The sequence below is a fragment of the Lacerta agilis genome, chromosome 8 (genome assembly GCF_009819535.1).
Source record: "Lacerta agilis isolate rLacAgi1 chromosome 8, rLacAgi1.pri, whole genome shotgun sequence".
In the NCBI taxonomy this organism is placed as follows: Eukaryota; Metazoa; Chordata; class Lepidosauria; order Squamata; family Lacertidae; genus Lacerta; species Lacerta agilis.
This window is the reverse complement of record NC_046319.1, coordinates 8,312,730-8,324,406: the sequence shown is the minus strand read 5'-3', so window position 1 is coordinate 8,324,406 and position 11,677 is coordinate 8,312,730. Positions and strand designations below refer to the sequence as shown.

Below are 11,677 nucleotides of genomic sequence, written 5' to 3'. Positions count from 1 at the left end.
AGTTTTCTAGGGGAGGAGAACACCCCCCCCCCAATGCCAGCCATCAGCTCTGAAATCTGAGACCTGTCTGGGAGTGGGAAGAGTTGTACCTCACCAGAGTTGAAAGCTTGCAGACGGCCAGATTTGGGTTGGTCCGTCCCATGGTGCAAGATGGGGGCAGGCTATGCCACATTGCCACGAGGGGACCGACGTGTTTCCTGCCAGCCATTCTGGGCTTTGTTTTTGAGCCTAGTTGACAACTGGATTCCGACTGAGGTTCCTAGGAGGAAGCCTTGACTGGTACAATTTTTGTGGGGTGTGTGAACCAGGCAACCCCACGCAGATGACCCCAGCCCAGCCCTCCTGCATCAGCCAGGTGGGCAGACAGCTCAGCGTGGCTCTGCTTTGCTCCGGTGGAGGTGGGGTCACTCCAGCGGTGGTGGTGGTGAAGGTTGGGTTGCCTAGCATGCATGTGCCCCCTGCCCACCTGGTGCAGAAACACAGACCACCCCGGGTGCCAGAAACCCAGCGCTACGCCACTGGTCCCTCTTGAAGCACTAGTGCCCCAGAGCGTCTTCCTGTGGATGGGGTGGGTGGGGGTGTGTTAGGAGCCAGGCAGCTCTTTCCCTCTTTGATTGGCCCAGATGTGCTGGTACTATTTCCTCTGTTGGAAAGAGAGCAATGGTGCCACCTGTACTTGCCCAAGTGACCGTATTTCCTGTGGGTAGAGTTGCAAGAAGAATTGAGCCCCCTGTGATTTGGACGCTGTCAGGTGTCCCTCCTCCGTGCCAGAATTACTGGAAATTGTAGCAATCTGCACCAGCCTCAAAATGAGAAAGCTCATCTGGGCTGTGTGTGTGTGTGTGTGTGTGTGTGTTGCAATAGGGCTATCTTCCCCCATCCGTATCCCAAGATCATCCACTCCGCAAGAAAAATGAAAAAGGTTTTGTGAAAGGATGGATGCGCTGAGAGTGAGAGAACCCAGTTCTGTATGGTTTATGAACGAGTCTCACAATAAACAGATGATATTTTCTGGGCAATCCCATTCTTCCTTTTAACAGATACATATCCTGCTTTGGGATTAGTTCGCAGACTTTCAGAGGGAAGCTAATAACTTAAAGCCACCCTTGGGAAAAGCGTAGAAGTGCAGCTGCACCCACAGTGCTTGAAAGCAGCGGCACAGTGGGGAAGAACGCCAAGTTTGGCTACAAAACTTCGAAAAGAAAACCCAGCTCCAGAGTCAAAAGAATTGAGGAAGGAAAGAGTTGCTCTGTTGGGCTCAGCCGGGTCTCTGCTTCCTTGGGAATCACGTGGGGCTGGTACACCCACAAAACAAGGTGAAACAGTTTGCTTCAGCAATGCACCTGAGAGGGGCGGCAGCTGGAGGATGCCCTTGGGCTCTCATCCTGGCTCTCTTGTGCCTTCCTGGAGGGTCTCCTATTTTGAAAACCAGTGTTATTATTGTTTCCCCCCGCCTCCAAGGAACAAGAGGATAGGAGGATGGGTGATGTCATGGTAGGATGAAGTTGTAACAGCACGGTATTCAAAACGGAACCCTGGAAAGAAGGGTGCATGGCAGAATTGCTTGCTGTGTGGAAGTGGCCAAGGGACAGAGACACTGGGGGGGGGGGGTTTGGCTCAGGTTCTGTGGCGGCGTCTCAGGCAGCTGCGAATCAAGGACAGGCATGTACCAGAAAGGATTGCTGAGCAGCTGTGAGCTGAGGCAAGGATAGCCCCCCACCCCACCCCACAGCCAGGAGCGGCCCAAGCCATTTTGCTTCCAGAGGCAAAGGACAAGATGTCGCACTCCCCCTTCTGCACAAAATCGTGACTAAGCAGGGTCCTACATCACACCCTGAGGGCAGCAAGGGTGCTTAGGGGCTGCAGGGCAGGCCAAGTGACACACATTTTGAGACACTTTCCGCCCCTCGGAATTTGCTGCCTCATGGAAGGGCTGGTTCTGCCCAAAACAAGGATGGGGTAAAAAAGGAGTGTGTGTGTTAATGCAACAGGGCCCACCCTCCTCCATATTTCCCTGGCTTGCCTCATTTAAGAACCAGCTGCCCGCTCCAGTCCACTTAAAAAGAAAGGGAAGCACCCTAAATGCAACAGACAGAATTGTAAAAGAAAACAGAGTCCCAGAAAAAAGGTTATAAACACCCAGAAGTGATTGCACATGTTTTTCATAATTTCGATTTCTCCTAAACCCGTGGGTCACAATTTCACATGTTCTCAGCGTTCTCCAGAATGTTGCTTTCTCCTGACTTGTGGATCACGGTTTCCACATTACGTAATGCCAGCAGCTTATTACCCCTAAATAGAATCTCTTACAGAGAAGGCAACTTGATTCTTAAGGCTGGGATCTTCAGCTCTTGAGCATAAAAATCCCTTAAAAGCGGTGGAATTGACTGAAATATATGTGAGAGCAGGCTGCAAGTCTCTCAAGGCCAGGTTCTGTTCTGACGACCACAACCTATTAGTCTAAAAAGAAACTTCTGCACCTCAGCCTGTCAACGTCAAGAATTATTGAAGTATATCTCCTTATCTCTCATCTTTTTCTTAACATATCCAAAGTGTAGAATTTTCATCCCTTCAACTGTGTGTGTGTGTGTGTGTGTGTGTGTGTGTGTGTGTGTATGCTAGCTTTTTCAAATTTGCCACCTCTTGTTCTCTGCCAGTACGCACGCCCCCACCATCAACAGAAAACACCGCTCAGGTGTGGTTATAAAAGGCAGGCCCCCTTATAAACGGAATTGCAATTCTTTAACTGCCTTGTTTTTTTGGAGACTGCACAACTGAAGATTCCTTCCTAATTCACATCTTTGCATGCTTACTGTTGCATAAGCCCACTGAAGTCAATGAGGCAAACCCCATAAATGTGCTTAGGATCGTACTCTCAGCTACAGTCACACACTGCTTTGTGTAAAACCAGATACCGTAGTGCCGGCATGGGCAGACTTCAGATTTGATTTTTTTTTAAACTAGGGCTCCAAGATCTAACCAGAACCAGGTGCAAAAGTCATAGAGTTAGAACAATGCAACTGAGCACATTTTGAAATAAAGAATTCGTTTTTAGTACTAGAACTGAACTGAACAGTTCACTATTAGTTTTCTTAATTTCAGAAGCCTTTGTTGTTGTTTAGACGTTTTGTAGTGTCTGACTCTTCGTGACCCTGTGGACCAGAGCACGCCAGGTACTCCTGTCTTCTACTGCCTCCCACAGTTTGGTCAAACTCATGTTAGTAGCTTTGAGAACACTGTCCAACCATCTCATCCTCTGTCGTCCCCTTCTCCTTGTGCCCTCCATCTTTCCCAACATCAGGGTCTTTTCCAGGGAGTCTTCTCTTCTCATGAGGTGGCCAAAGTACTGGAGCCTCAGCTTCAGGATCTGTCCTTCCAATGAACACTCAGGGCTGATTTCCTTAAGAATGGATAGGTTTGATCTTGCAGTCCATGGGACTCTCAAGAGTCTCCTCCAGCACCATAATTCAAAAGCTTGGTGCAAAACTGTTGTCTCTATTACTGGGAGACAGAGACCTTGCCCATCTGCAAATCAGCCAGAGCTCTACTGGCAGATCTCAATCTTCCTTCTGCCCATCTTTGCCATAGTGCATAGCACTCCAGTACTATTCAACAGAGAATGTTTAATTCACAATGTTATATAGCAGCTTTGCCAATGTAGGGCCCTCCAGATGTTCTGCACTACAACTTCCATCAGCCCCAGCCAGCCAGAAGTTGTGTCTGCTGAAAACTTTATTTCAGCAAGCCTATCTAAGCATAGTATAGTTGATATTTGCTATTAAAAGTTTTATCAACCTTATTGCATTTAAGAGTTGTGGAATTAAAGCTGACTACAATCACAACCATAAATCAGTTGCATCCTAAAACATCTGGCAGACCTCAGGCTGGTAAAGGCTGCTGTAAAGGCAGATCTTCTCCTGCTACATACTGTTTGATCAGCATGTTCTCATCTAGACAATGCTTTAAAGGCAGAGATCCTGTATGTTATTCTCCTTCTGGCACCTCAGTGTACTTGGTTTCTTAAATTGGATCCATTCACTTCTAATACATTTATTTCGTAGTGCTTTGTATGATCGCGTTTTTCAGTGGGAAGACTGGGACAGTAAAGGAGCAGAGAATGAGGTGAGAGATGGAAAAAAGGGCAAGCGCTTTCAGACTCCACTCTTCTGCCGCTAATACTGCATGTTTGTTTAAGTGCTGGATATTAGCAATATCACTCATGTACAAATTTGTCTTTCGCAGATCGGGTGCCATGCTTAGCACCATTACTTTATTGGCAAGTCAAGTGGATTTGTAAAGTGCTATCAAAAAGGGGTTGATAACAGATCTGTTATCTGTTCAAATTTTCTTTAGATACTTTTAAAAATAAAATAAAATAGTGGATACCAGGCCATGAAATCAACTCTGTACAAGTGAGCAGTACTAAACCAGGGCCCTTACATACATGTACATGCATGTACACAGGGTGTCCAACTTTTGAACAGCAAACCTTCCTTATCCCCCACATATCCCAAGTTTTCCCTGCTGCATCATCAAGTTGTGTTTTCCAAACTGGCTCCAGCACCAGTATGGTATCCTTTTAGTGCCCCAATCGAAATGTCTCACAGGAGTGTAGTATTTTATTTTTCTATTTTTGAAGGTGGGGGGGAGGGTAAATAGGCAAGCCTGTGTTATGAAGAAGGTCCCACAGTTACGGGGTAAAAGGGAAATATTTTGGGTTTCAGGTTTGGAATACAAACTGACACACACACAAAAACGGGGTAAGGCAATATGCAGTCAAAAGCAGAGGTAGCTAACCTGTGGCTCTGCAGCATGGGGTCAACTACAGCTCCCATCGTTCCTGGCCATGGGATGTCCTGGCTGGAGCTGATGGGAGTTGGAGTCTAACACCTGGAGATCATTGGTTAGCCACTCCCTTGATCTGAAATACAGCCTGGGGTGGATTCAGTCAAATACAGCCCCCACCCACCCCCCACTGAATTTGGGCACCATCATGCCTTCAAGCCAAACTGAACTACTTTGTTGGAAGGGACCCCTCTGCCCAGTGGATTCCTCAGCCAGAATGTCCTAGGCAAACAAACAACAAGTTTCTCTTGTCCAATGAGCGCTGGCTGAGAAGTCCATTGCAGAACAGTTTCCCCTAAACACAGTGATGTCAATGACCATTTGCAAAGATGTCCGTGGCTGAATCCACCTCAGGGCGCTGCCCTGCTCCCCTTTCCATAATAAAGCCAGTGAAACTGAAAAAAAAATACATAATTTGGGAATAATAAATATTGAAATATTCTTGACCCCCCCAATATTTAACTTAAAACCTATTTAAATAAATGAAATGCTTAAAAAGAAAGTGCCAGTAGTCATGTGTTCGATAATGCCAAGCAGGTTCCGACCCCTACACTCGCATTCATGTTCGGGTTTTGACTGGGATGGTCTGCTTGCAATCCGTGGTGCTGCCATGTGCTTCGGGCAAACCAACGGAATACTCAGTTGTGGCTATGAGCAGCATGTCCAAAGTGGTCTCGGTGCATTTGGCAATGAAACGGATGAAGGGCCGGACGTCGCCTTCGTTGGCCACTTCCAAGACGTGGTAGTACTCCGCCCGCTGTTCCTTGCGGATGGTGATGGGCGGGTAGCCCGCCTGCATGAGGATGAGGTTCATCAAGAGTCGTGAAGTCCTGCCGTTGCCGTCTACGAAGGGGTGGATGTAGACCAGCTTGTAGTGGGCCAAGGCGGCAAATTCAACTGGGTGCAGGCTCATGGCATCTTCGGAGTTGATCCACTGTACAAACTCGAGCACTTGCTTTTCGACGTCGCAAGGGTGCGGAGGGATGTGGTGCCCTACGAAGACCTGGGTAGTCCGAAACCTCCCAGCCTCTACTGGGTCCACGTAGCCAAGCACTCTCCTGTGAATCTCCAAGATGTCCGTGAGGGTCACGGACCCAATCCTGGACACCAGCGTGGTGTTGACGTACTTCATGGCCGCATGCATGCCGATGACCTCGTTCTGCTCCACCAGACTCTTGCCGGGAACGGCGTACCGCGTCTCGATTATGTGCCGTATTTCAGAAAGCGTCAAGGTGTTCCCTTCGATGGCCACCGTGTGGTAGATGTGGTGGTAGTAAGACTCTTCCATCACCCTGCGGAGAGCGGAGCTGCCTTTTGGGATGGACATGACCTTTTGGACTTTGCTGTCAATGATGCTGAAGTACCTCTGGTCAATCTCTTCAACGAGGGGCAACGTCCGGTCACGATTGATCAGAGCTTTCTCGTTATGGGGAGAGATGGTCAGGGCTTTGGAATACAAGTAGTCAGCCTGAATTATGTCCTTCTCTTCTTCAGAGAAGAGGCCAAATTCGGTCAAGGCATCAACGTAATCGGGGTCCATCTTGAGGGCGTGCAAGAAAAGCTTGTGGGCTTTCTCCCGTTTACCTTGCCTCTTCATCTCCAGGGCCTGGTTCAGGGCTGCTCTGGCTTCTAACTTGACCTCTGAAACGAAGCAACCAGGGTTAGCATTGCAGAAAGGTGTGCTATGGAGCAGAGGTGGGGAGCCTCCAGCTCCTATCGGTGCCAGCCAGAATGGCCAACAGTTAAGGATGATGAGAGCTGTGATAAAGGAATTGCAGCCTGCTACATTACCCTCCTATCTACCTGGTTATTCGAAGACTCAGCTCTTTTTGTATGGAAGTATGGATGCTGGAACTGCTGTTCTTTATGTGATGTCTCATTCTTGGATTAATGCAAGAGCCCTCTTGTCTTAGCAGCTGATGTACTCTTTTCAACTCACTCCAACCTCCTTAACCTCTGTGGGACGAAGTTGTACTATACCAGGCATGTCCAACAGGTAGACCGTGATCTATCAGTAGATCACTGGACGTCTGTGGTAGATCACTGGTAGATCAGTGGCTCCCACAAAGAAGCTAAAAAATTTTGTCTCCCCTAAAAAAAAACTCAACATCTTTGCTCTGCACCTCTAAAATGTCCCAAACCACCAAAAACGGGGCTTTCCTTCCTAAAAAAAGCTCAATATCGCTTTCCTCCTCCCTAAAGAAGCTCAACAACGTTTACATTGAACCCCATAAAACAGGACTTTCCTTTCTAAAAGAAGCTCAACAACTTTGACTGCCAGTTTTTAACTCTGTGAGTAGATCACAGTCTCTTGGAAGTTGGCCACCCCTGTACTATACTATTAACACATGAGCTATTGCTTTTCAAATGTCAAATGCAGGGACAGAAATATACCACAGAATATTACAAATAAACCACTTTGCTTGTGGGATTTGCACTAGCTGTCAAATTGCTTCCAGGCCAAGTCCAAGGTGCTGTTTTAAGTCCCTATATAGCTCGGGACCAGGTTACTTATCCCTTACACACCTAGCAGATCACAGTGAGAGTGTTTCTTCTGCAAGTTCCTAAGAACTCAGAAGCCCACTCCACAGGACCTTTAGTGTGGTGGCCCCTGATCTGTGGAACAGCATTCCTGTTGAGATGACAGGCACCCACTATCTGCTCTTTCCAGAAAGAGCTGAAGGGCATTTTTGTTCCAGCTGGATAAAGGGGTCTTTACCATGAATGTCCATTTGTTACCTTAAGTCTTGTTTTAAATGCATTGTTTCTAAACTGTTCTTAATTATTTTATATATTAATCACCTTGAGATACAGTGGAACCTCAGTTTTCGAACGTAATCCGTTCCAGAAGACCGACTTCTGAAACGTTCAAAAACCGAAAATTCAATACGGAAGCCTCATTAACAATAGGGCAACTCAAAATGGAAGCCATGCAGCATCTTCAGCTTCCAAAAATCATTTGAAAACCAGAGCAGTTACTTCTGGGTTTTCGGTGTTCGAAAGCCGAAATGCTCGACTATGGAGGCATTCGACAACCGAGGTTCCATTGTAGCAGTTTAAAAAGATAAAGGGACCCCTGACCATTAGGTCCAGTCGTGTCCGACTCTGGGGTTGCGGCGCTCATCTCGCATTACTGGCCGAGGGAGCTGGCGTACAGCTTCCGGGTCATGTGGCCAGCATGACTAAGCCGCTTCTGGCGAACCAGAGTAGCGCACGGAAACACCGTTTACCTTCCTGCCAGAATGGTACCTATTTATCTACTTGCACTTTGACGTGCTTTTGATCTGCTAGGTGGGCAGGAGCTGGGACCGAGCAACGGGAGCTCACTCCGTCGCGAGGATTTGAACCGCTGACCTTTTGATCAGCAAGCCCTAGGCTCTGTGGTTTAACCCACAGCGCCACCCGTGATTAATTAAGGAGAAGAAGAAGAAAGGTAAAAAACCTCTGCATGGTTAGGTCCAGTCAAAGGTGACTATGGGGTTGGGCGCTCATTTCGCTTTCAGGCCAAGGGAGTCGGTGTTTATCCACAGACAGATTCCTGGGTCATGTGCAATGGGACCCCGTGATTGAAACCAGAGCACACGGAAACACCGTTTACCTTCCCTCCACAGCGGTACCTATTTATCTACTTGCACTGGTATACTTTCGAACTGCTAAGTTGGCAGGAGCAGGGATAGAGCAACAGGAGCTCACCCTGTTGTGTGAACTTGAACTGCTATCAACACAGATTTATTGGTGCCTAGAAACTCCCCTTCCCACTCCCATACCTTGGGAGGCTTTGGGCTTCAACACCAGCAGCTGCAATCCACCCGAGGTCACGCTGAGGCCCGTCGTCTGCCCTGTGTACGTGGTGATCCCTGTGTAGCCCAATCCCAGCTTGCTCTTCAGCAAGGACAAGCTCTTGTAAAAGGCATGGCACTGGTCTTCCACGGACGTCAACGGGAGCAGCAACATGAGGAGTGCAGCCAGCAGGACCACCAGCACCGCCGCCCAGCGGACACGGAGCCACAGGGACACCCATTTCAGCTCCGGCTCTGCCACTGCCACCACAGCTGCCATCGATACAAGGTTCATCTGGCCTCAGGGAAGGGCGAGAGGCACATTCCTTCTCTTGCGGGCCTCACCTAGGAATGGAAATGGGTAAGTTTGCAAAGAAACATCATGCGGGTGGCCCTCTTAATACCCCCCCCCCGAACTAACCCAAATAATATCCTTCAGCATAACTATTCACACCCCAAGGTCATCCTCTAGCAGCCCTTCCCTGAGTTTTCCTTCAGAAAGAGGCTCAGAGGAAATAAAAAAGGAAGAGGACTTTTGGGTTGTGGGAACTCTCTCCAAAGTGAAGCCCGCCTGACACCAACAGGGACCAGGTTAAAACATTTCTCCTCTCCCTGATATTTGAGTGAATATGATCCTATTGTGTCATAGCTTCATTAGTGTTATTTTGAGTGATTGCTTGTTTTTCTCTCTGTTTTCTGTAGAGTCTGTGGTTGTTGCCATGTTTTTGGTTTTTTTTTTTAAAAAACATTTTTGTATGTTTTTAAACCTGATTGTAAGTCACTTAAGACACCAGCTAGGTTGATTCCTTCCAACTCTACATTTCTATGATTCTGCAACCTGCTAGGCAAATTACAAATTAAAAGCAATCTCCACCTGTCTTGTCCAGCCATTTGAATCACCCTTTCCCCATTTTCCTAGGCTGTAGTGTCTGGTGTTCACGGCACTTTTAGAGTAGGCCTACTCATGTACAATAATGAGGTGGTAGAATGGATTGTACCACACCTGGGATACTGTGTCCAGTTCTGGTCGCCACAATATAAGAAGTATATTGACAAGCTGGAACATGTGCAGAGGAGGGTGACCAGGATGGTCAAGGATCTGGAATCCAAGCCTTATTGGGAACAGTTGAGGGAGTTGTGTATGTTTAGCATGGAAAAGAGGAGACTGAGAGGAGATAGGAGAACCATCTTCAAATATCTAAAGGTCTGTCACATGGAAGACGGGGCAAACTTGTTTTTCTCTTGCTCCGGAGGGTAGAACCCAAAACAATGGATTCAAGTTGGACTAGATGACCCCTGGGGCCCCTTCCAACTCTACAATTCTCAGTTACAAACACCTAAGAATATGCAGAACTTTATGATGATAAGAACTGTTCAATTGGGAAATATGACTCCCACGAGACATGGTGGACTCTTCTTTTTTGTTTTTTGGAGATTTTTAAGCAGAGTGTGGATGCCATCTGTTGTGGATGCTTTCGATGAGATTCCTGCATTGCAGGGGTTTGGACTAGATGACTATGATCATCTGGCACAGAGCTCTTTAGACAGGGGAGCATTTTAAAATGAACCAACCGAAGTGGTACAGTCCACTCTACCACTTCAGGACTTTCATACCTAAACGTGCAAAGCAGGTCTCAGCCTCTAGAGGTCGTCCAATGCCAGCTGTCCCTTCTTGTGACAGGTCAGCCTTAACTTAGCTTGGCGAGCAAACCCATAGAAGTTTGTACAGTTTACTTGCCCACTTGAACAGCATCTGAGCCTGCTCGCCGTTCTGCTTCTCTGCAGGCAGGAAGTCTGAAGGCTCAGTATGCAAAACCAGCCCAGCGCCAAGTTTATAAAGTGTTCAGTTCAAAAAAAAACACCAGACACATTTATCCATCCAGCCGTGAACATCAAGCTAGGGCAGAGCCACCAAGAACAACCCCCGATCTCCCTACTGCCACTGCCAAATCATAGAACTGTAGAGTTGGGAGGGATCCCAAGGGTCATCTAGTCCAACCCTCTTCAATGCAGCTGAAGCATCCATGAGATGGCCTGATCTCTCTCTTCTCTTCACGTCCAACCTTCCCCTTCTCCGCCAACTTCGCCCACCTACTTACCCACCACTAGAGACCTCCCCACACAAATACTCTTCCCTCTTCTGACCTTCTCAACCGAGACCCAGCCTGGCACACCCCCCCCCCCCAATTCCTTCTCCCAGTTCTGCTCCCTCCCTAGCTTTCCCTCCAACACGCCCCACAAACGAATGGGGGACCCCCCACCAGCGAGGCCCGAGGCCCCCTCCTTCCTCGGTGCCCCCTCCCTCTTCCCCTCAAACGAGACACAGCTACCGATTCGCCCCACACAACACCCTCTTCCTTTTCCTGACCCCCAACCCTGCCCCACTTTCTCCCTCCCTCCCCGACACGCAAACAGGGGCAGCCCCACTGTTCACCCCCTTTAAAAAAATAAAATAACTATTTTAACCCCCTTCCCCAAAACCCCTTCCCACATTTCGAACCCTTCCCCCTAAAACCCCAAATACTCTTCCCCCCCCATAAGCCCCCCTCTCCCCAAAAGCCCCCCCCCGCACCCATCCCGCCTCCTACCTCCCTCCTGTCGCTCCTGGCGCATCGCTTCCTCTCCCTCCAATCCAACCTCCAGTTCCTCAACTTCGTCTCCGCCCATTGGAAGGGCAGGCCGTCTCTTATCCTCCTCCCTCCTCTCTTATTGGCCCCTGCGCACGCCCCTCTCCCTCTGTCCCGCCTCCGCAGACAAGGCCTTCAGTTCATCTGCTCTCCTTCCATTGGCTATCCTGCCCCGCCAATCTGTTTGTAAGTCCCCGCCAACGTTCCCTCCGCTGGAGAGGGCGGGCAAGGAGGGATGAGAAGCTCGGTGTTCGTGGACGGCTGCGATTGGTCCAAGTCTCCGTCCGTCCAAAAAGCCGGGTTTGCCCAATGGAGAGCTTTCGAGGGCTGGGACAAGAAGCGCTCGGGGAAGATGGTGGCCTGGTTGCCTGGGCAACGGGCTTGAGGCTTACGCGAATTGTAGGTGCGCGCGAGTGCGACGTCAGG

At 48.7% G+C, this 11,677-nt stretch overlaps 1 protein-coding gene across 1 annotated transcript; it reads right to left on the bottom strand.

Annotated features, from left to right (window-relative positions):
* Positions 1-5,279: 5,279 nt before the first annotated feature.
* Positions 5,280-11,315, bottom strand: FICD (FIC domain protein adenylyltransferase). The gene is made up of 3 exons (XM_033159312.1): positions 11,213-11,315; positions 8,613-8,969; positions 5,280-6,486 (listed from the first exon to the last, which is right to left on the bottom strand). Exons 2-3 carry the CDS (start codon positions 8,917-8,919, stop codon positions 5,405-5,407), a joined length of 1,389 nt encoding a protein of 462 aa, XP_033015203.1. The 5' UTR covers positions 8,920-8,969; positions 11,213-11,315; the 3' UTR covers positions 5,280-5,404.
* Positions 11,316-11,677: the final 362 nt, after the last annotated feature.

Bases quoted from the DNA above. Each gene is read 5' to 3' on its own strand.
- FICD (XM_033159312.1), bottom strand. From the start codon at position 8,919: ATGAACCTTGTATCGATGGCAGCTGTGGTGGCAGTGGCAGAGCCGGAG. The intron at 6,487-8,612 runs GTATGGGAGTGG...GCTTCGTTTCAG, and splicing joins GAAGCCCAAAGCCTCCCAAG to AGGTCAAGTTAGAAGCCAGA.